The sequence below is a fragment of the Saimiri boliviensis genome, chromosome 1, assembly GCF_048565385.1.
Source record: "Saimiri boliviensis isolate mSaiBol1 chromosome 1, mSaiBol1.pri, whole genome shotgun sequence".
Taxonomy (NCBI): domain Eukaryota; kingdom Metazoa; phylum Chordata; class Mammalia; order Primates; family Cebidae; genus Saimiri; species Saimiri boliviensis.
Genome location: NC_133449.1, coordinates 114,999,111 through 115,022,988, shown reverse-complemented (window position 1 = coordinate 115,022,988; position 23,878 = coordinate 114,999,111). Strand labels below are relative to the sequence as shown.

Here is a 23,878-nt window from a genome sequence, read left to right as displayed (position 1 = left end):
AAGCAGGTTGTAAAAGGTTACATCCTGTGTGACGCTACTTAGATAAAATACTAAGGCCCACAGGACAATGCTACATCTTATTTACAAGGCTCTAAAAGTACAGTGATATCCTTGGCAAGGACCCCAGTATCCTCCCATGGTGGTTTTTTGGTTACCCAAGGAGAGAGACGGAGGGGAAATGGGTGGGGCCAGGGATAGGGTAGCTCTGGTTGTATCTAATGTATTTTCTTTTTTTTTTTTTTTTAAGGAGATGGGGGTCTCACTATGTTGCCCAGGCTGGTCTCAAACTCCTGAGATCAAGCTATCTACCCACCTTGGCTTCTCAAAGTGCTGGGATTACAGGCATGAACAACCATGCCTGGTTCTATCTAAAATATTTTATTTTCTAGTGAAAAAAAGAGATATGAACCAAAAGACAGAAAAATACTAACTGCTGTTAAATCTGGGTTGTGGATCCCAAGACTTGTTTTACTTTGCTGCATGTTTGAAAGATTTTGTTTGAAAATTAAAAAAATAAGAAGGCCTAGGAGGAGGGAATTACTATTAAGTACCGTAATCAAGATTGTGGACTGGGCGTGGTGGCTCATACCTGTAATCCCAGCACTTTGGGAGACTGAGGTGGGTGGATTGCTTGAGCCCAGAAGTTTGAGACCAGCCTGGGCAACAAAGTGATATCCCATCTCTCCAGAAACAAACAAACAAACGAATAAACAACAAAATTAGGCTGGTATAGTGCTGCATGCCTATAGTCCCAGCTACTCGGGAGCCTGAGAAGGCAGGATAGATGACTTGAGCCCAGAAGTTCAAGACTGCAGTGAGCTATCTTGAACTCTTGAACAAGCCCGAGCAAGCCTGGGCAACAGAGCAAGCTCCTCATTTAAAAAAAAAAAAAAAAGAGAGAGAGAGAGAGAGAGAGAGAGAGAGAGAGAGAAATTGTGTAGAAACTGAAAGTCCAGAAATAAATGAATACATTTATGGGCAGTTGAATGCCAAGATAATTCAATGGGGGAAAGAATAGTCATTTCAAGTCTGGGTATGGTGGCTCATGACTGTAATCCCAGCACTTTGGGAGGCCTAGGTGGGCAGATCACCTGAGGTCAGGAGTTCGAGACAAGCCTGACCAACATGGAGAAACCCCATCTCTACTAAAAGTACAAAATTAGCCGGACGTGGTGGCGCATGCCTGTAATTCCAGCTACTCAGGAGTCTGAGGCAGGAGAATTGCTTTAACCTGGGGGGCAGTGGTTGCAGTGAGGCGAGATCATGCCATTGCACTCCAGCCTGGGCAACAAGAGTGAAACTCCATCTCAAAAAAAAAAAAAAAGAAAAGAAAAGAAAAGAAAAAGAATAGGGCTGGGCGCGGTGGCTCAAGCCTGTAATCCCAGTACTTTGGGAGGCCGAGGCGGGTGGATCACGAGGTCAAGAGATCGAGACCATCCTCGTCAACATGGTGAAACCCCGTCTCTACTAAAAAAAAAAATACAAAAAATTAGCTGGGCATGGTGGCGCGTGCCTGTAATCTCAGCTACTCAGGAGGCTGAGGCAGGAGAATTGCCTGAACCCAGGAGGCGGAGGTGGCAGTGAGCCAAGATCGCGCCATTGCACTCCAGCCTGGGTAACAAGAGTGAAACTCCGTCTCAAAAAAAAAAAAAAAAGAAAAAGAAAAAGAAAAGAAAAAGAATAGTGTTTTCAATAAATAACACTGATACAACTGGATATCCACATGCACAAGACTGAAGTCAGATTCCTAACTCACATCGTTTACCAAATGTAACTCAAAGTGAATCAAAATATAAAACACTTAGAAGAAAACATAGGAGCAAATCTTCATGGCCATGGATTAGGCAACAGTTTCTTAGATATAATATCTACAGCATGAATAACCAAAGACACAGTAGATAATTGGATATTATCAAAGTGAAAAGGTTTTGTGCTCCAAAGTCATTATCAATAAAGTGAAAAGTCAACCCAAAGAATCAAAGAAAAGATTTGTAAGTCATATATCTGATAGAGATCTAATATCAAAATACATGAAGAACCAACAACGACAAAAAAGACAACTGAAAAATGGAAAATGGGCAAAAGACCTGAACAGACATTTCTCCAAAGAAAATAGACGAATGTCCAATACACACATGATGAGATACTCAGGATCATTAGTCATCAGGGAAATGTTCATCAAAGCCACAGGGACAGCACTTTACCCCCGCTCAGATAGCTGTAATCAAAAGGACAGGCAATAGCAAAGATCGGTGGGGAAGTGGAGAGAACCCTCAGACATTGCTAGGTAGAAATGTAAAATGGTTGAGCCCCTTTGAAAATGAGACAAAAGAATAGCAAAGGGAATTGAAAGTTGGATAAAGGGCAGGATAAGTAAAAGCAGAGAACAGAAACAAGGTGAAGGGGTGGGTGAGCAAGAAGTGAGACAAAAGAGATTCCACAGCCAAAACAAAAGTGAGATGAAAAAGCAAACAAGGAGGCCGGGCGCAGTGGCTCACGCCTGTAATTCCAGGATTTTGGGAGGCTGAGGCTGGTGGATCACTTGAGGCCAGGAGTTTGAGACCAGCCTGGCCAACATGATGAAACTCTGTCTCTACTAAAGATACAAAAAAATTAGCCGGGCATGGTGGTTCCTGCCTGTGATCCCAGCTACTCAAGAGGCTGAGGCAGGAGAATGACTTGAACCCGGGAGGCAGTTTCAGTGAGCTGAGATTGCACCACTGTACTCCAGCCTGGGTGACAGAGTGAGACTTGTCTCAAAAAAAAAAAAAAAAAAAAAAAAAAAAAGTGAGCAAGCACCCCATGGCCAGTAAGATTCAGTAAGGGGCAGCTCTTCAGAAACTGGCATGTGCATTAGAGAAAAAGTATCCTTCACGTAACCCTGTATGATTATCACTACTTAAGTTTCATGCTTATGGGCTGTATATCATGCATGTAATTAAAATTATGGTATAGAAGAGAGACAGAAGTGCACAGAGCCCCAAATAACTGAGCAACACACTTATCAGTCAAAAGCCAAACACTGGCTAGAGATTAGGCAGCTTTGGGAAGAGAAGAAAAAACATGAAAAGACCCAAAGACACCAAGCTGAGGCTGATCTCATCTTCAGAGGTCAGGCCACTCCCCCTCCGAGCGTGGACACCGTGCTTCTTACTCTGCTGCTGCTTCGCTTTGCTTCTGTGTGTGTCTTCTCCAGTTCTTTGTTCGGGACACCAAGAGCCCAGAACTGCACAGCATCATCCGGTAACAAAACCAGTCTGCTAGGTTCTCCAAAAGTTAAACATAGAGTTACTATATGACCCAGCAATTCCAATTCCACTTCTACATATATGCCCCAAAGAATGAAAAATAGGTTCCCATAAAAACTCCACATGATTTCTCATAGCAGCACAATTCACAATAGCCAAAAAGTGGAAATAGCCCAAATGCCCATCAGCTGTGAGTGGATAAACAGAATTCAGTCCATCCATAGAGTGGAATATTATTCAGTCATGAAAAAGAATGAAGTGCTGATACACACTACAATACAAAAGAACTCTGAAAATATTAAGTGAAAGAAATCAGACACAAAATGCCACACATTATATATATATATTCCAATGGGTATGAAATACCCACAAAAGATAAACCCGTAGAGATAGAAAATGGATCCAGAGAGATAGAAAACAGATTCGTGGTTGCCAGAAGTTGGGGACAGGGGAAAATGGGGAGTAACTGTTAGTGATATGGAGTTTCTTTTTGTGGTGATGAAACTGTCAGCCAGGTGCAGTGGCTCAGGCTTATAATTCTAGCACTTTGGAAGGCCAAGGCAAGAAGATTGCTCGAGCCCAGAAGTTTGAGACCATCCTGGGCAACATGGTGAAAACCCATCTCTATTTTAAAAAGTCTTGGGCTCATACTGTAATCCCAGCACTTTGGGAGGCTGCAGCCAGTGGATCACTTGAGCCCAGGAGTTGGAGACCATTCTGGACAACATGGTTAGACCCCATTTCTATTAAAAATACAACTGAGGTGCGAGGGTCACCTGAGCCTAGGGAGGTTGGGGCTGCAGCGAGCTGTGATTGTGACACCGCACTCCAGCCTGGGCAACAGAGTGAGACTGTCCCCCCCCAAAAAAAGAAAAGAAAAGAAATCAGTGGTTGAAGTGGTGCCCGCAACCCCATGCAGAGCCCTCTCCTGGGACACCCCCGCCTCTGCTGAAAAGAGGAAGCTCCGAGACAGCTGTTCAGGGCAGGGGCTTTCTTTTTAAGTCTCTGTGGAAGCAAAAGCCCAGCCACCCTACTTCTAGGAATTTGTGCACCAGAAGCATTCCCCCTTGCAGGTACGCTCAAGGAAGGTTATTTTGACATTGTTCTGTAAATGAAAAAGACTGGAAAAACCCAAAATATCCATGAGTAGGGGACTGGCTATAGGCATTATGGTATATCCATATCGTGGAAAACCACCCAGCCAATGGAAAGAACCAGGCTCAGCTAGATGTTCTGACAGATGCATTTTAGGGGAAAAAAGTAAGGTGCAAAATTGTTTTTGCATATTTTATCTGCTGCTCTTCCTTTCTGCTTCTCTCTTCCCTTCTTTCTTTCTTCCTTCCTTCTCTTCCTCTTCTATCCTTCCCTCCCTTTTTCCTTCCTTCCTTCCTGCCTTCCTTCCTCCCTCCCTCCCTCTTCCCTTCCTCCCTCCCCCTTCCCTCCCTCCCTTTTTCCCTCCTTCCCTCCCTTCCTACCTTTCTGCCTCCCTCCCTCTTCCCTCCCTCCCTCCCCCTTCCCTTCCTCCCTTTTTCCCTCCTTCCCTCCCTTCCTGCCTTTCTGCCTCCCTCCCCCCTTCCCTCCCTCCCCCTTCCCTTCCTCCCTTCTCCTTCCCTTCCTCCCTCCCCCTTCCCTCCCTCCTTTTTTGCCCTCCTTCCCTCCCTTCCTGCCTTTCTGCCTCCCTCCCTTCCCCTTCTCTCCCTCCCTTCCTCCTCCCTCCCTCCCTTCCTCCCTTCCTTCCTCCTTCCCTCCCTCCCTCTTTCCTTTCTTCCTTCTTTCCTTCCTCCCTTCCTTTCCTTCCCCTCTTCCTCTTTCTTCCCATTTTCCTTCCTTTACATGGAAGCCTGCATATGCATAGCCTATTTCTGAAGGACAAACAAGAAATCATTAAGCCTGTGTGACTCTGAGGAAGGGAAATGAAACCTCGCATGGGGTTGAGGGGCATCGCAGAGGTGGGAGAACTCTTTTCATTCTACCCCTTGTGTAATGCATGAATTTAAAATTTTATCTTTTTGCATAGGTCAGTCATGCACATGGGAAAATGTCCACATCATATGAAAGGGTATTCGGTGGAAAACAAATCTTCCCCTCTGAGCACCCGCCCCACCCACTATCCTGAGTCCTTGGAGGCAACTCATAGAGATTGTTTGTGTATCTTTCCAGATAGAAACTGGGTACTTGTGCAAATACACATTTATATGTTATTGTGTATTTTTATTGTGCTAAAATAGATAACATAAAATTTACCACCTTGATCATTTTAAATGTACAGTTCTGTGGTATTAAGTACATTCACAATGTTGTATAATCATCACCATGTTCCATTTCCAGAATGCTTTCATCTTCCCCAAATGAAATTCCACCCCTAAACACTAGCTCCCCATCCCCCACCTCCCAGTAGAATGGCTGCCACCATTCTACTTTCTTTCTTTCTTTTCTTTTTTCTTTCTTTCTTTCTTTCTTTCTTTTTTTTTTTTGAGACAGAGCCTTGCTCTTTCGCCAGGCTAGAGTAAAGTGGCAGATCTCAGCTCATTGCAACCTCCACCTCCTGGGTTCAAGCATTTCTCCTGCCTCAGCCTCCAAGTAGCTGGGACTACAGATGTGCGCCACCACACCCAGCTAATTTTTTGTGTTTTAGTAGAGACAGGGTTTCACCATGTTGGACAGGATAGTTAAGCAATTCTCCTGCCTCAGCCTCCCGAGTAGCTAGGATTACAGGTGCCTGCCACCGTGCCTGGCTAATTTTTGTATTTTTAGTAGAGACGGGGTTTCACTATGTTGGCCAGGCTGGCCTTGAACTCCTGACCTCGTGATCCACCCGCCTTGGCCTCCCAAAGTGCTGGGATTACAGCCATGAGTCACTGCGACCGGCCTCTGCTTTCTGTCTCTGTGAATTTGATTGCTCTAGTATCTTAGATTAGTGGAATCATACACTGTTGTCTTTTTGTGACTGGTCCTAGAATTTCTTTTCTTTTTAAAGCTGAGTAATTTTTTTCTTTGTTTTTTGTTGTTGAGGCAGGGTCTCACTCTGTCACTTAGGCTGGAGTGCAGTGGCACTATCTCGGCTCACTGCAGCCTCCACCTCCTGAGTTCAAGCAATTCTTGTGTCTCAGCCTCCTGAGTGGCTGGGACTACAGGTGTGCGCCACCACACCCAGCTTAGTTTTTTTGTATTTTTAGTAGAGACAGGGTTTCATCATGTTGGCCAGAATGGTCTCAAACTGCTGACTTCAAATGATCCTCTCACTTTGGCTTCCCAAAGTGCGGGAATTACACACCATGTCCACATCTATTTTTTATTTATTTATTTATTTATTTTTTAAGACAGAGTCTCTCTCTGTTGCCCAGGCTGGAGTGCAGTGGCACGATCTTGGGCTTGTCTCACTGCAACCTCTACTTCCCGGGTTCAAGTGATTTTTCCTACCTCAGCCTCCCAAGTAGCTGGGATTACAGGCACCTGCCACCATGCCTGGCTAGTTTTTGTATATTTATAGAGTTTCACCATGTAGGCCAGACTGATCTTGAACTCCTGACCTCAAGTGATTTGTCTACCTCAACCTCCCAAAGTGCTGGGTAAGGCTGAATAATTTTCTATTGCATATATATACCACATATATTTTATGTTTTAAATTGAGATTTAATCATTGTATATATTTTGGGGGTGCATGTGATATTTTGATAACTGTATACAATATGTAATGATCAAATCAAGGTAACTAGGATATCCATCACCTCAAATATTTATCATTTCTTTATGTTGGGACCATTATACATCTTTTCCAGTTATTTTGAAATATATGATAAATTAATTTTAACTATAATCTCCCCACTGTACTATCAAATACTGGAACTTACTCCTTCTATCCAATTGTACTTTTGTACTTCTCAACCAATGACTGTTTACCCCCACCCCCATTCCTCTCTCCTGCCTCTGGTAACCACCATTGCACTCTCTACCTCCACGCAATCAACTTTTTAGCTCCCGCATATGTGAGAACGTATGATATTTGTTTTTCTATGCCTGGCTTATTTCACTTTACATAAGGACCTCCAGTTCCATCCATATTGCTGCAAATGATAGGATTTCATTCTTTTTCATGGCAGAATAGTATTCCACTGTATATATATACCACATTCTTTTTATCCATTCCTTCATTGGTGGACACTTAGGTTGATTCCCTATCTTGGCTATTGTAAACAGTGCTACAGTAAACATGGGTGTGTGGACATCTTCTGATATACAGATCTCCTTTCTTTTGGATAAATCCCAGCAGTGGGATTCTTGGATTATACATATACCATGTTTTCTATATCCACTCATCAGTTGATGGACATTTGGGTTGTTTCTACTTTAATGTATTTTTAATAAACACATTAATTTAAACAAAGGAAGAAGGGGGTTGGGGAAAAGAGGGTTAGATCTGAGAGCTTTCCACCCATTGCAGCGTGGACAGAAGGATAACACCAGCATAAATCACCCGCCAGGAGGAGAGAAAACATCCCCATTAGCAGCAGCTGCCATTTGTGTCCCTGGTGATTCCCCACCTTCAGCCCCCAAGAGAAACTCCCCTTTCTTTTCTTTGAAAGCTGTCTCCCTGTGTCCTTTCTGACTGTGGTATTGAATGCCATGCCTGCCTCTTTTCTGTCTTCCGGAAAGTCAAGGGTACTGGGGGTGCAAAGGCTGCTGGGCCCCAGGTGTGATTACCTTCCTTCTAAGTCCAGGGAGAGGGGTGATGGGGAAGGTGGCTGCTGCAGAGGCTGAGCCAGCAGCAAGGACTTGGGGCCCTGCCAAGGCCCTGGGGACTCAGGGGCTCTCCAGGGGGGAGCCCCTGAACCCACCCATAGAGGGGGCTCAGCCTTGGAGTGCCCCAGGTAAGAAAACCCCAGATTCGGCTGAAGAGCCACCAGGTCAATTCTCTGTCACTCACTTTCAGTCCTCCAACAGCCACCCATTGGTCACAGGATGACTTCTGCATTTAAAAAAGATTTCCTGGCCAGGCGCGGTGGCTCACGCCTGTAATCCCAGCACTTTGGGAGGCCGAGACGTGTGGATCACAAGATCAGAAGTTCAAGACCAGCCTGGCCAAGATGGTAAAACCCTGTCTCTACTAAAAATACAAAAATTAACTGGGCAAGGTGGCAGGTGCCTGTAATCCCAGCTACTCGGGAGGCTGAGGCAGGAGAATTGCTTGAACCTGGGCAGCAGAGGTTGCAGTGAGCTGAGTTCCCTCCACTGAACTCCAGCCTGGGCGATAGAGTGAGAATCCATATCAAAAGAAAAATGAACAAAAAAATATTTCCTTTCCACCACTCCAAGTTTTTATTATTACATCTTTTATTCTTATTAATTTAGTTATTTTCTTCCCCCACCCCCAATACCTTCAGTTGCCTTTATATGATACACTTAAAATATTCGGGAAATTCCTTGGAGTAGTTCAATGATCACCAGCATATCCGCTGCCAAGCTGCAATACTGTTGACCATCAGTTTACCATATAAGCTTAGTGTCTTTCTCTCTCTGGGAGAAATGCTCGTGTGCGTGTGCGTGCGCGCACGCGCACACACACACACACACACAATCTATACATACACATATGCATATCTATAAACACATACATACTACATACACATCCATATAGACACACCTATACAGACATGCATTACATAAAATTTATGTATATACACATAGATATGCACATACATCTATAGTTATATGCATATATATACACATACTACATACACATCCATATATACACACATATATAGATATGCACATACATCTGTAGTGATATATACACATGTATATACACACATATTACATACATATTCATATTGATACACATATATATAGATATGCACATACATCTATAGTTATACATATACATTCATATATATACACACATATAGATATGTACATACATCTGTAGCTGTACACACACACATGCGCACATATTACATACATATTCACATCAATACACATATGTAGATATGAACATACATCTATAGTTATACATACATGTATACACACATATTACACACATGTCCATATATGTATACACACATATTTTTTTTCCCCTGAACTCTTTGAAAGATTTAGGGCTAAGGTCATCATGACCTTTATCCCTAAATATTTCAATGTGGATCTCCTAGGAATGAGGATATTCTTCTACGTTACACCGAAGAAAATCAACAATAAAGCGACTACTATGTACTATACTATCTAGCCTGTATTCACATTTCCCCACTGGTCCCCAAAATATCTTTTAGAGCTGTTTTTTCTTTTCCTTTCTTTTTTCTTTTTCTTTTTTCTTTTTTTTTTTTTTTTTTTGGAGATGGAGTCTTGCTCTGTCACTCAGGCTAGAGTGTAATGGCGCCATCTTGGCTCGCTGCAACCTCCGCCTCCTGGGTTCAAGCAATTATTCTACCTCAGCTTCCAGAGTAGCTGGGATTACAGGTGCACACCACCATGCCAGGCTAATTTTTGTATTTTTAGTAGAGATGGGGTTTCACCATGTTGGCCAGGCTGGTCTCAAACTCCTGACCTCAGGTGATCCACCCACCTCAGCCTCCCAAAGTGCTGGGATTACAGGCATGAGCCACTGCGTCCAGCCCCCTGTTTTTCCTTTCTTCCTTCCTCTTTCTCTTTCTCTCTCTCTCTCTCTCTCTCTCTCTTTCTTTTCTAAGATACGGTCTCGCTCTGTCACACAGGCTGGAGTGCAGTGGCAGGATCTTGGCTCACTGCAACCTCTGCCTCCTGGGCTTACGCGATCCTCTCATCTCAGCTTCCCGAGTAGGTAGAACTACAGGAACACACCTCTACACTCAGTTAATTTTTTTGTATTTTTTGTAGAGAGGGGTTTTCACCATGTTGCCCAGACTGATCTTGAACTTCTGGCCTCAAGTGATCTGCTCACGTCAGCCCCGCAAAGTGCTGGGATTATAGGCATGAGCACACCCTGCCTGTGTTTTCAAAACTAGGATTCAATTAAGGTCTGTGTATTACATTTTGCTGTTACATCTCTTAAGCCTCTTTTAATCTTAAATGTTCTGTCTACTTTGTTATTTTGTAAAAACAGCATTAACTTTTATTTTTAAATTTTGGAGAGAGTCTCACTTCATCACCCAGGATGGAGTGCAGGGGCGTGATCTCGGCTCACTGCAACCTTCTCTTCCCAAGTTCAAGTGATTCTCATGCCTCAGCCTGCACCACCAAACCGAGCTAAATTTTTGTATTTTTAGTAGAGATGGGGTTTCACCATGCTGGCCAGGCTGGTCTCAAAGTCCTGACCTCAAGTGATCCGCCAGCCAAGGCTTCCCAAAGTGCTCACAGGCACGAGCCACCACACCTGGCCAACATTAACTTTTTAATGACCTGGGCACAGTTATCCTGAAGAGGATCTGGAAGTTTCCACCGTCTGGGGTTGTCTGATTGCTTCCTCATGGGGTCATTTATCATCTTCCTCTAGCCCCTTTATTTCTTGTAAACTGGGAATTAATACTAGGGGCTTGATTTGATTCTAGGGGAGCACCTGTTAAAAAGAATAGTAAAAAATATGAATAACAAACATTTTCCATTGTAACCATTTTTAAGGGTATCGTTTAGTGGAATTAAGTGCATTCACATTGTGCAACCATCACTACCATCCACCTCGAGAACTTTCATCTTGCAAAACAGAGACTGTGTCCACATGAAATACTAACTCACATCCCCCACCCCTAGCCCCTGGCAACCTCCATTCTATTTTCTGTCTTTGTGAATGTGACTATTCTAGGTTCCCCAAAGCAGTGGAATCACACAGTGTTTGTTCTTTTGTGACTGACCCTGGGTCATACCTTTTGACAGGAGGTCCTCTGAGGTAAAGTGGTGCCCTTCAGATTGCGTCCTAGCAGGAGCTCACAGGAACCCTGCAGTCCCTGCCTGCCAGCCTCCCCCCTCAGCTGCCCTCTGCTCCTCTACCCACTCTGTCTCAGCTGTTCAGTTCTCTCACTCTGTCTGGGCCTTTGCATCTCCTATGTCCTCCCTAGCAGGCTCCTTCCTTCCTGCCTTCCTCCCTTCCTTCTTCCTTCCTTCCTTGTTCTTGCTCTTTCTTTCTCTCTCCCTTCCTTCCTTCTTTCTTTCTTTCTTTCTTTTTCTTTCTTTCTTTTCCTTCTTTCTTTCTTTCCTTCTTTCTTTCTTCCTTCCTTTCTTTCTCTCTCTTTTTTCTTTTCTTTCTTTTTCCGAGTCTTGCTCTCTCACCCAGGCAATCTCGGCTCACTGCAACCTCCACCTCCCGGATTCAAGCGATTTTCCTGCCTCAGCCTCCCAAGTATCTGGGATTAGAGGTGTGCAAAAAAAAAAAAAAAATAACCACCACATCTGGCTAATATTTGTATTTTTAGTAGAGACAAGATTTCACCATGTTGACCAGGTTGGTCTTGAACTCCTGACCACAGGTGATCCGCCTACCTCGGCCTCCCAAAGTGCTGAGATTGAAAGTGTAAGCCACCATGCCCGGCCTCCTTTCTACCTTCTAATTTCAGCTGAAATATCACCCTCCTAGAAGGCTTTCTTGACTGCCTGTCCCAGAGCGGCTTCTCTGTTTCATTCGCTTCCCGGTGTTCCTCCCAGCCTGACATTACCTTGTTTGCCATGTTTGTCTGTTGTCGAAGACAAACTCCATGAGAGCAGGGGCCCCTGCTCTCCTGTTCAGGCTGCATTCCCAGACTCTGGCAGTGCACTTGGCACGTAGTAGGTGCTTGTATGAGCTTCCTCTGGCTGCTGTAACAAATGACCATGAACTTGGTGGCTTAAAACATCACAAATGTGTATTATCCAGTAGCCTGGGAGATCAGAAGTCCTAGATCAGTCTCAGGGGACTAAAATCAAGGTGTGGGAGGAATGAGCTCTTTCTGGAGGCTTTAGAGGAGAATCTGTTTTCCCTGCCTCTTCCGTCTTCCCCAGCCTGCCTGCACCCCTGGGTTCCACGTCACTGGGACCTCTGCTCTGTCATCCATCATGTCTTTTGACTCTGACCCACTGCCTCCCTCTTGAAATGACCCTGCCCTGTGATTACCTTGGGCCTGTCCAGATAATCCAAGAAATCTCTTAAAGATCCTAGGTCAGGTATGGTGGCTCACATCCATAATCCTAGCACTTCAAGAGGCCGAGGCAGGAGGATTGCTTGAGGCCAGGAGTTCGAGACCAGCCCTGGCAACATAGTGAGATTCCCCTCTCTACAAAAAATAAAAATTAGCAGGGCATGGTGGCATGCGCCTCTAGTCCCAGCTACTTGAGAGGCTGAGGCAGGAGGATCACTTGAGCTCAGGAGGTCGAGGCTGCAGTGAGCTGTGATTGCACCACTGCACTCCAGCCTGTGTGACAGAGTGAGATCCTGCCTCTAAAAAAAAAAAAAAAAAAAAAAAAAAAAAATCTAAATGTAATCAGTCACATCTGCAAAGTCCTTTTTACCATGTAAAGTAATGTATTTATAGGTTTTGGGGATTAGAATGTGGACATTTTTGGGGGACATTATTCTGTCTACCACAAGGTTCACTGAATATTTGTTGAATGAAGGAATGGATAAACGGATGGGTCCCTTTACAAATGGAGTCCCAAGTCTGAGGCCTAGGCCTGCTGTAGCCGCTGTATGGATGTATGAACTGGGCAAGTCTGGTCTTTCCCTGAACCTCAGTTTCCTCCTTCATTATATATGTTTTTTGTTTTGTTTTGCGATGGAGTCTCATTCTGTCACCCAGGCTAGAGTGCAGTGGCACAATCTTAGCTCACTGCAACCTTCATCTCTCGCCAAATTCAAGTCATTTTCTTGCCTCAGCCTCCCGAGTAGCTGGGATTACAGGTATGTGCCATCATGCCTGGCCAATTTTTGTATTTTTTTGGTAGAGACGGGGTTTCTCCGTGTTGGCCAGGCTGGTCTTGAACTCCTGACCTCAGGTGATCCACCTGCCTCAGCCTCCCAAAATGCTGGGACTACAGTCGCGAGCCACCGCACCCAGCCCACTAGATGTGTTCTGAGCACCCACCATGCACCTGATCCTTAGAGGGCCCTGGGAATGCCAAGGAAAATGAAGGGAGACCTCAGTCTTCCTGGAGCTTGGAGTTTGGCCTCTAGCGAGGTGCTTGAGAAAGACAAAACCTGACAAAATCTGCTCAGGGCCACATGCCAGGTCCTCTAGACGGCTTTGAGGTCCTGCGGGGGTGTGCTTACCGAGGACGTGACATTTCACTCAACTTTGGTGCCTGAGTAGGAGTTTATGCGGTAGGGATGTAGAGAGCGACATTAAGGCCGGGGACAGACCACAGTCCCTTTTGAGGAACTGTGAGGAGTGTGGCGCGATCCCTCAGGGGAGGAAGACCACAGGGGAGAGGCCTGTCTGCGAAGGGGGCCTTGAAGGCCACAGACAGCAGCCCGGGCTCTGCCCTTAGGTGAATGGGGAGCCACAGCAGGGTTTTGAAGCAGGAAAGAGAGTGTGCGGCTCTGGAGTGCCTACTCTGGCTGCTGCAGGGTGGGGACGGCATCGAGGGGCCAGCATCCCAGCCTGAGGTGGAGGTGGCCTGCACTGGGCAGGGACAGTGAGGTTACAGAGAAGGGGGCAGAGCTGAGGGGGATTTAGGAAGCAGTGTCAATGGGACACGGCCATGGTGAAGGACTGAGAGGGGAGCTGGGGAGGAAGGGCTTGGTAGCCACCGGGAAGGAAGATCAGGCAGGACAGAAGTGTGGGTGGGTGCTTTTCATAAACCATTGAGAAATCCATGACCTGGCCAATGTGGACTTCACGAGAAGCCCCAGAGGAGGCTGGCGATGGGTCGACGGATTCGCAGGCCCCTCGCATGGAAGAGAGGTCAGCGATGCCGGCACGAAGTGTGCAAGACAGGCCTCAATTCCAGGTGAGGGTTGCTTCGCACTCGCACCGGATCTACAACCAGTGAAGTCAACAGGCCTGTGAAACCATCTCTGTTACCAGATATGGAGACCAAGTCCCAGAGACACCCAGACATGGCCAAAGCCACACAGTGAGGAGACCCCAGGGAGCACTAGCCTCTAAGAGGGGGATTTTACAAGTCTCTGAAACCAGAGAAGAGGACAGAGTTGGGGGGGGTCCCCTCTGAGTGGTTCCCCACCAAAGAGAATTTCTCCATTTTGGAGGAAGTGAGAGATAGTTCTTTTGGTGATGTGAATGTCAAGAGATTCTGGACACCCCAGTGACTAAGAGGTAGTGAGTGAGGTTTGTGGGTGGAGCCAGCGCACTTAAAAACCAGGTCTCCTATGGCCCTTTGCAGACACCTGGGCTGACACATACAGGACAGAGCATGGCTCGCCTACAGACCGCGCTCCTGGCTGCCTTAATCCTCCTTGCTGTGGCACTTCAAGCAACTGAGGCAGGTAAGGCTGGGGGTCAGGAAGGCCCCCTGCAGAGGCCAGGGTGGACGCTGGGGTGTCTTCCTCATGTCTTGGACAAGCACTGGACTGAGATCTGACGACCTCAGTCTGCTGTTGGCTCTTGGCGGCCTTAGGCTAGTTGCAGCGCTTCCCTGGGCCTCAGTTTACATGTCTGTTGAATGAGTAGTCTTGAACACTTGGAGTCTAGGATCTGTCTCAGCTAGGTTGGGGGTTGCGGTGAGAACAGCTTTGGGATCTTCTGCCCCAGAAAACTCAAGCACAGGGCCCTGAGGGTGTGGGTGAGGAGCTTCTAAGGGGGCAGGCCTTCATGGAGAAAGGCTGGGCTGGGGCAAAGTGCTCTTCCTTGGGAAGCTGGTGCTATCCTCCCACCATCCATTTTTTTAAAATTTATTACTATTTTTATTTATTTTATTTTATTTTTTGAGATGGAGTATTGCTTTTATTGCCCAGGCTGGAGTGCAATGGGGCAATCTTGGCTCACTGCAACCTCTGCCTCCTGGGTTCAAGCGATTCTCCTGCCTCAGCCTCCTCAGTAGCTGGGATTACAGACACGCACCACCACGTCCAGCTAATATTTGTATTTTTAGTAAAGAGGGGGTTTCACCATGTTGGCCAGGCTGGTCTGGAACTCCTGACTTCAGGTGATCCACCTGTCTTGGCCTCCCAAACTGCTGGGATTACAGGCACGAGCCACCGCGCCCAGCCTAAAATTATTCTTTATTTTGTTTATTTATTTGTTGAGATGGAGTCTCCATCGCTCAGGCTGGAGTGCAGTGGCGTTTCATGCATTAAAGACCCTCTGAAGCTGGTATTGTTATTACTCCTTTGGTCAGAGGAGGAAATTGGGCCTCAGACGTGTTCAGTGACTTGGTCAGGGTGGCCCACTGAGTCAGGGGAAGGCAGCATTCAAACCCAGGTCTATGTGACTGTCCTCTGTTGAGCTTTGGTCCTGACTCTGCTGTATCTTGCTGTGTGACCCTGGGCAAGTGCCTCCCCCTCTCTGGACCACAGGCTCCCCAGTGCACACTGAACGGGTTTGGAGCAGATATGAGCAGAAGCAGACTTTCCAAATGCCCACGTGCTGACAGATCACTGGGGAGCCTGTCAAAATGCACTCTGGATTCAGTGGGTCTGGGGCTGGGGGCTGAGCATTTCTGACAAGCTCCCAGGTGACGCCGAAGCCATGGACCATGGACCTCACCTGGAACAGCAAGAATCTAAGGCTCCTTGTGGCTCAGAGTCACCGAGTCTCATCTTGGGGTACAGCTGATGCTTAGTTGTTCTGAATCCCTGCTCCTGGAGCTGACTATCCCAGAGTGTAGACATTGGGCCCTAAGTGGCTTCTTAGAAGCTCTAAGGATAGTGTCTTGGAGGGCTCAGAATCTTCCGGTCACCATCCTTCCACGAGAACAGAAAAATTGCATGTTTTTTCTGGAGCCTGAAGAGGCCGAGATCAGGGGCTGGGGCCGAGGGTGACCTCTCTGGGCTCCAGCTTGTGAATTCCCTGGGTACCCCTCTCCCAGGCCCCTACGGTGCCAATATGGAAGACAGCATCTGCTGCCGTGACTACGTCCGTTACCGTCTGCCCTGGCGCGTGGTGAAATCCTTCTATTGGACCTCAGACTCCTGCCTGAGGCCTGGCGTGGTGTGAGTATGGAGCTGGGGCCACAGGGCCTGGGAGGGCCTGATGGGTACAGCCTGGGATGGCCCACATGCTGGTGGGTGGGATACACCCACGGATGTGGCAGGCTATTGGATGCCTTCCAGGATGGCTTGGCTGGAAGAGATGGCTCAGTTCAGGCTTGGGTGGATGACATATGAAAATAATGTGATCATTCAGCAAATAGTATCAGGTGCTTCCTATGTGCCAGGCGACATGTCAGGTTCTGAGGATGCAAAGCTGAGTGAACAGGGTACTGCCCAGTGTGGGCATGGCAGTAGGCAGTCAGTAGCTGTGGCACCTAGGGTATTTGGTTAGAGCGGATATAGGAGTATGCCTGGTGTCACTGAGTCAGCAAAGATCATCCCAGGTTCTGGCAAAAATGGATGGTGAGCTGAGCGCGGTGGCTCACGCCTGTAATCCCAGCACTTTGGGAGGCCAAGGCAGGTGGATCACTTGAGGTCAGGAGTTCGAGATCAGCCTGGTCAACATGGCAAAACCTCATCTCTGGTAAAAATACAAAATTAGCTGAGTGTGGTGGTGCGTGCCTGTGGTCCCGGATACTCAGGAGGCTGAGGCGGAAGAATCGCTTGAACCTGGAAGGTGGAGGTTGCAGTGAGCCGAGATCATTCTGCCTCACTCCAGCCTGGGCAACAGAGTGAGACTCTGTTTTTTAATGTAATTTAATCTTTTAAAAAAGCACACTATAAGCATCTTGGATCCTCTCCAGGCTCCCAGGAGTCATCCGAGGCAGCCCGTTTTGATCAGAAGAATAACATTAAGAGCTAAAATTTCCACGGTGCCTCCCGAGTACCAGGCACTGTTCTAATCATTACCTGTGTTAACTGGTTTAATTCTCACAACACACTTACGAGGAGATTCAGTGATTCCCATGGTAGAGATGGAGAAACAGGCGTAGCAAGGGACAGTGACCTGCTCAAGGCTGCCCAGGCGGAGCCAGAACTCACTCCTGGTTCCTCATTCAGGGTTTTCTCCTGCATTCCTCGATCTCCTCTGTGGCTTCTTTGCCTCCTTTTCCCTGGCCTGAGGCCTGCACCTGGCTGGGTGACGGGTCCTGCTCTCTCTGTGGTAGCCTCTCTGGCTGGTTTTCCAAATGCTCAGAACCTGCTGCCCACTAAATCACACACCAGGGGAGGCTGATTTGGGGGCTCATGACCCGCTTTAGGGCTCCATTATCTTCTCATCTTCCTCTTCTTCACTGCTGATCCCATCTCTTTGAGGGATCTACAGGCGAATAATAAAGAAGGCTGAAGCAGGAAACCCTCTCAGCGTTCTTGTCTCTTTAACTCTGAGCCTCAGTTTCCCCAACAGTATAATGGAGTAATAAGCTTTACTTATTTCACTTATTTGTATTTATCGAACACACGGAGAGTGCTTGCTAAGTGCTAGCCATGGCTGTAAGCACTTTAAAAATGTGAACTCATTTCATTCTTGGAACTACCCTATGCGGTATGTGTCATCATGGTCCCCTTTTTACAGATGAGGAAATGAGCACAGAGAGGTTAGGGGGCCTCTGGAGCACTGCAGGGCACAGTAATAGTGAGAGGAAGGTGAAGAGCTCAAAGTCTGGCACATAATAGATGCTCAATTGCTGGGCACGGTAGTTCCAGAGGCTGAGACTGGAGGATTGCCTGAGCCCTGGATTTTGAGACTGGCTTGGTAACTTAGTAAGACTCTGTCTTGTTGAAAAAAAAAAAAAAAATGCTGAACCTAGTGGCTTACATGTGTAATCTCAGCACTTTGGGAGGCCTAGTTGGGAGGATCACTTGAGGCCAGGAGTTCAAGACAAGCCTGAGCCAAAGACCCTGTCTTTAAAATCAATCATCAATCGATCAATCAATCAATCATTTGTGATCATTGGATTTTGAGCCAGAAGGGACCCTAGAAAGAATGTGTCTTGGGGCTCACAGTAGTTTAGTGATATAAGACTCTTGGGGATTCTGGCTGGGTGCCGTGGCTCACACCTGTAATCTTAGCACCTTGGGAAGCGGAGACAGGCAGATCACCTGAGGTCAGGAGTTCAAGACCAGCCTGGCCAACATGGGGAAACCCTGTTTCTACTAAAAATACAAAAATTAGCTGGGCATGGTGGCGCATGCCTGTAACCCCAACTACTTGGGAGGCTGAGGCAGGAGGATTGCTTGAACCTGGAGGTGGAGATTGCAGTGAGCCGAGATCATGCCACTGCACTCCAGCCTGAGTGACAAGAGACTCCATCTCAAAAAACAAAAACAAAAACAACAAAACAAAACAAAAACAAGTCTTGGTGATTCTATATCATGTCCTGACCTGGAACTCAAGACTGGGACTACAGAGCTGAGAGTCCTGGAAGTCTTTGCTGCTCCTCTTCCTCTTTTTTATTTTCACACAGAGTCTCCCTCTGTTGCCCAGGCTGGAGTGCAGTGGAGCAGAGATCCGGGCTCACTGCAGCCTTGACCTCCTGAGCTCAAACAATCCTCCTACCTCAGCTTCCCAGGTAGCTGAGACCACAGGTGCATGCCACCATGCCTAGCTGACTTATGTGTTCTTGTAGAGACAGGGTTTTGCCATGTTGCCCAGGATGGGCTCGAACTCCTAGGTTCAAACGATCTTCCTGCCTTGGCCTCCCAAAGTGCTGGAATTACAGGCATGAGCTCCTGACCTCCTCTTCCTCTTAAGAAATATTCTTTTCAGACCACAGGTAGCTCATAAATTTTGAACCACTCTATTTAGCAGGTAACCTTACGTGCAGTAGGTGACTCATGAATGCTGAGCCCTGCATACTGTAGGTGGTTCATAAATGCTAATCCTTCTTGCATGCTAATGTTGCTGCATTGTCTCTGGGGTCTTCTCCTTCCAGCTTGCAAACATTCAGGGATAAGGAGATCTGTGCCGACCCCGGAGCACCCTGGGTGAAGATGGTTCTCAAGAAGCTGAGATAATGAGGAACCTACTCTGATGACCATGGCCTTGGCTCCTCCAGGAAGGCTCAGGAGCCCTACCTCCCTGCCATTACAGCTGCTCCCCGCCGGAAGCCTGTGCCAACTCTCTGCATTCCCTGATCTCCATCCCTGAGGCTGTCATCCTTGGTCCCCTCCATGCTGTCACTCCCATCTCCTCCCTGACCCCTCTAACCCATCCTCTGCCTCCCTGCAGCCAATGGGTCCTATTCCCATCAGTGACTTCCCCTGCTCAAACCCTCCCATGGCTCCCTATGGCCCTAAGCTGAGGTCAGGGCTCCCAAGCCTGCACGCGGCCCTCTGGATCTGGGTTCCATCCCCGTCTCCAGCCTGCCCACTTCCCTTCATGCATGTTGGGTTCTAGCTCCCTGTTCTCCAAACCCATACCACACACCCCACTGCGGGGTCTTTGCCCGGGATGTCGCCGACACCCAGCAAGTCTCACCACCTGCACCTGTGTAGCCCCACCAGCCCTATAAGGCATTGCTTGCCCAAGCAGCTGGTAATTGCATTTCATGTATGAGACGTCCCCTGGCCCTCTGTCCCCTCTTAATGGCCCTAGTCATAGTCTGCCCAGATTCTTGGGATTTGGGGGCTTGTCCCCTACCTCCCCACTTCTTGGACCAAAGTTTATATCTAAGTTGCTCTCATCTCCCAGCCTCTAGGAGCACTGCAGACAGGGCCTGGCTCAGAATCGGAGTCCAGAAAGTGGCTGCAGACAAAATCAATAAAACTCATGTCCCTCCCCTCTCCCTGCCAAAAGGCAGTTACATGTCAATACAGTGACTCAAGGTCACTAGAAAGGGCCCCGCTGTCTCAGTGTGAAGCTCCAAATTTGCCCAGATTCACCTTTCTTCCCCTACTCCCACCCCCTCCCCCGGCTTTCTTTCTTTTTTTTTTTTTTTTGAGATGGAGTTTTGCTCTTGTTGCCCAGGTTGGAGTGCAATGGTGCAGTCTTGGCTCACTGCAGCCTCCGTCTCCCGGGTTCAAGCGATTCTCCTGCCTCAGCCTCCCGAGTAGCTGGGATTACAGTTGCCTGCCACCATGCCTGACTAATCTTTGTATTTTTAGTAGAGATGAGGTTTCACCATGTTGGTCAGGCTGGTCTCGAATTCCTGACCTCAGATAATTTGCCCACCTTGGCCTCCCAAAGTGCTGGAATGAGAGGCATGGGCCACCGTGCCTGCCCCCCACCCCCACCCCTTTTTATTTTATGACAGGGTCTCATTCTGTCGCCCAGGCTGGAGTGCAGCGGCGTGATGTCAGCTCACTGCAACCTCCACCTTCTGGGTTCAAGCAATTCTCCTGCCTCCACCTCCCAAGTAGCTGGGATTACAGGTGTGTGTCATCAGGCCTGGCTAATTTTTGTATTTTTAGTAGAGACAGGGTTTCACCATGTTGGCCAGACTGGTCTTGAACTCCTGACCTCAAGTGATCCACCCTCCTTGGCCTCCCAAAGTGCTGGGATTACAGGCATGAGCCACTGCGCCCAACCTTCCCCGGTTTTTTCCTAGGAGGAGACTCCTATTCCTTTCTTCCCCATTTTACCTACTTTCATGTCTGCTTACACATCCTTCTCCCCTCAGGCTTTTTTTTGGATGGTCCTCCAACCTCCAATACCCAGGACCTCTTCAGAGTACACCCCCATTCCACTTTCCCTGCCTCCTTCCCTAAATAGCAGAGAAGCAAATTCATGCAATGGTGTGAATGACTACCCTTGGCTTGGTATTAAAAGCTAGAGTTATATATGTGTATGAAAACAGAGTAAATACTTAAGAAGCCAAATGGATGAATTGAATAATTTTAGGAACTATGTGAGAGGGGGACAGGGTGGCCCTGGGAGGAAGCTGGCTGTGGTAGGGTAGCGCTCTCGCTCTCTCTCTCTCTCTCTCTCTCTCTCTGGCGGGAGGCAGAGAATGGGGTGTAACTGAGTGAAGAAACCCTGGGTGGAGACCGTTTTCAGGTGGTTGGGCCAGGCTGAAGACTGCAATTTGGGTCTATCTATGCCTTCCTGACTGAATTTTGTAGAGACGGGGTTTTGCCATGTTACCCAGGCTGGTCTCAAACTCCTGGGCTCAAACGATCCTCCTGCCTCGGCCTCCCAAAGTGCTGGAATTATAGGAGTGAGTCATTGCGCCTGGCATTTGCTGTACCTGTGAGATGGGGCAGGGGGCGCCATGATCTCCTCTCTCCCACTGGGGAAGCCTTCACGCTGAAATAGGCGGTGCGTTGCCCAAGGTCACCGTGTGAGTGGTGGGGAGTCTGGGCAGGACACAAGGACCTGGAAGTGGCTGCACAGGTGCTGATGGGAAGCCCAGACATTTGCCCCAGAGTTCCCAGCCCATCTTGGCACCAGCTGTCAGGAGGATTTGCTGAAACCATGAACACAGTCCCCAAGTCTAGAGCTTTCAGCAGCAATAGTCACTCAGCCACTCACCCTTCACCTTCCCCCTGCACCGGCAGACGCTGGATGGAGGGAGGGAGCATTAGCTGGGAACGGCTACCTCTTGCAACAAACACCTCCAAATCTCGGTGGCTCAACTCAGCAGAAGTTCTTTCTTCTCACACAAAGTCTAATCAAGCATTCTCAGTCTTGGGCAACCTTCCATGTGGTCATTCAGGGACCCAGGCCCCTTCCTTCGGGTACAGCCAGTGTGGGCACAGGCAGAGGAAACGCTGAGCACATGTGGGCAGCCCTCCTTACTGTCCAGAAAAGATAAGCTGGGAGAGCTGGGTGGGGCTGGGCCCCAGGGGCCCTGGGATTTTCTATTTATGCCTTCCTGGCTGATTTTTGTAGAGACGGGGTTTTGCCATGTTGCCCAAGCTGGTCTCAAACTCCTGGGCTGAAATGATCCTCCTGCCTCAGCCTCCCTGTCAGGAGGATTTGCTGAACCCATGATCGCAGTCTAGAGCTTTCAGCAGCATAGTCAGTCACTCAGCCACTCACCCGTCACCTTCCCCTGAACCAGCAGACACTGGAGAGAGGGAGGGAGTATCAGGAAATACCTGGAGGTGGTGGCAGGGTGGCCCCCTGCTCATGCCCCTCCCTTATCCCGCCCAGATCCTGCGGGAGTGCCCCGATCTCCCCATCCTCTCCAGAGCTGCTTCTGTGCTACCTCCAGGCCTGAGGGAGTCTCTTATGCCCCTCAAGAACAGCACAGGCTTCCTGCTCTCTGGGGCACAGGGTCCTGGCCACCTGAGGGCTTGTGGAAGGTGGGGACAGGGACACCCCCATTCTCACCATCCCCACCCCACCCCAGAGGAAATATTTTTGCTGTCCAGTGCTGCTCATTTTTTTTTTTTCTCATCGTTACTCTAGTTATCCCTCAGCCCAAGACCTTCCAAGCTCTCTCCTGCCTGTCAACAGCATCCTCATTCTTCAAGCCCGCTTCACAATTCTGTGCAGTTTGGCCCAGCCACAGCCTCCCTGGGAGCCAATGGCATCGAGCCGTTCCCCACCCCTGAATACATCCTGTACCTTCCACCTTGGTAAGGCTTTCGCCTCTGCCTGGAATGATCTGTCAAAATCCTGCCTGCATGTATGTGGTAGGGTGCCAGCACCACAGGCCACAGCTGACTTTCAAATCGTAAGGGGACTAATTCTTCTTCAGTAAAGATGTCTAGCAATCACCCATTGATCCATCAATCCCATTCCCCCAAAGAAAAGTGGAGCAACTGGGCCGTGTGAAATATACCTACAGTAATACTCATAACAGATTCTTGCCAAGAGTATGCGGCCTGGGTCTAATCAAGCCTTTAGATCTAACTCTCGGTTTACAGGAAATAAATAGGATAGAGGAACAAATTAGGTGACATCACGAGGAAATAACTAAATTAGGAACGAGAACATTGTGTAAGACAATGGACTTGACTTTGCTCTGTTTTTTTTTGGCCGGTTGGTGGTGAGGGGGCGCGGACAGAGTTTTACTCTGTCACCTAGGCTGGATAAGGCAATACCCCTTCTCCGTGGTGGAGTCCTGCTGATGTATGTATTTATTTATTTATTTAGAGACAGAGTTTCGCTCCGTCACCCAGACTGGAGTGCAGTGGGTGCACCCTCTGCCTCCCGGGTTCAAGCGATTCTCCTGCCTCAGCCTCCCGCGCAGCTGGGATTACAGGTGCCCACCACCACATTCAGCTAATTTTTTTTGGTATTTTTAGTAGAGATGGGGTTTCACTATGTTGGCCAGGCTGGTCTAGAACTCCTGACCTCAGGTGATCCGCCCACCTCGGCCTCCCAAAGTGCTGGGATTACAGGCGTGAACCACTGCACTAGGCCCCAAAGCCCTTGCTTTTTAAATACTTCTTTGGAACATAGTCGGGTGCCAGGAAGTAAGGATCTCTATTCCCCAGCAGTGGGCCTCACCTAGCTCCTGCCTTTACTAAGTGTACCGCTTCCCTGGGCAGGCCCCCTTCCTCCTCCCGTCTTCTCCCTCCTCCCCTCTCTTCCTTTCCACCCCTTCCTTATACCCTTCCTCCTCTCTTCTCTCTCTCCCCTTTCTCTCCTATTTTCCCTTCTCCCTTTCTTTTTCATTCCACCCCTACCCCTTCTTCATCCTCTGTTCTTTTTTTTTTTTTTTGAGATGGAGTCTCGCTCTGTCACCCCGGCTGGAGT

General features: G+C 48.0%; 1 protein-coding gene across 1 annotated transcript; it reads left to right on the top strand.

Moving 5' to 3' along the window:
* Positions 1 to 14,533: 14,533 nt before the first annotated feature.
* CCL22 (C-C motif chemokine ligand 22) lies at positions 14,534 to 20,137 on the top strand. The gene is made up of 3 exons (XM_003943485.4): positions 14,534 to 14,625; positions 16,167 to 16,290; positions 19,164 to 20,137. Exons 1-3 carry the CDS (start codon positions 14,553 to 14,555, stop codon positions 19,243 to 19,245), a joined length of 279 nt encoding a protein of 92 aa, XP_003943534.1. The 5' UTR covers positions 14,534 to 14,552; the 3' UTR covers positions 19,246 to 20,137.
* Positions 20,138 to 23,878: the final 3,741 nt, after the last annotated feature.

Coding starts and splice junctions, on each gene's coding strand:
- CCL22 (XM_003943485.4), top strand. CDS start 14,553: ATGGCTCGCCTACAGACCGCGCTCCTGGCTGCCTTAATCCTCCTTGCT. Junction 14,626..16,166: donor ACTTCAAGCAACTGAGGCAG/GTAAGGCTGGGG, acceptor CCCCTCTCCCAG/GCCCCTACGGTGCCAATATG. Junction 16,291..19,163: donor TGCCTGAGGCCTGGCGTGGT/GTGAGTATGGAG, acceptor TTCTCCTTCCAG/CTTGCAAACATTCAGGGATA.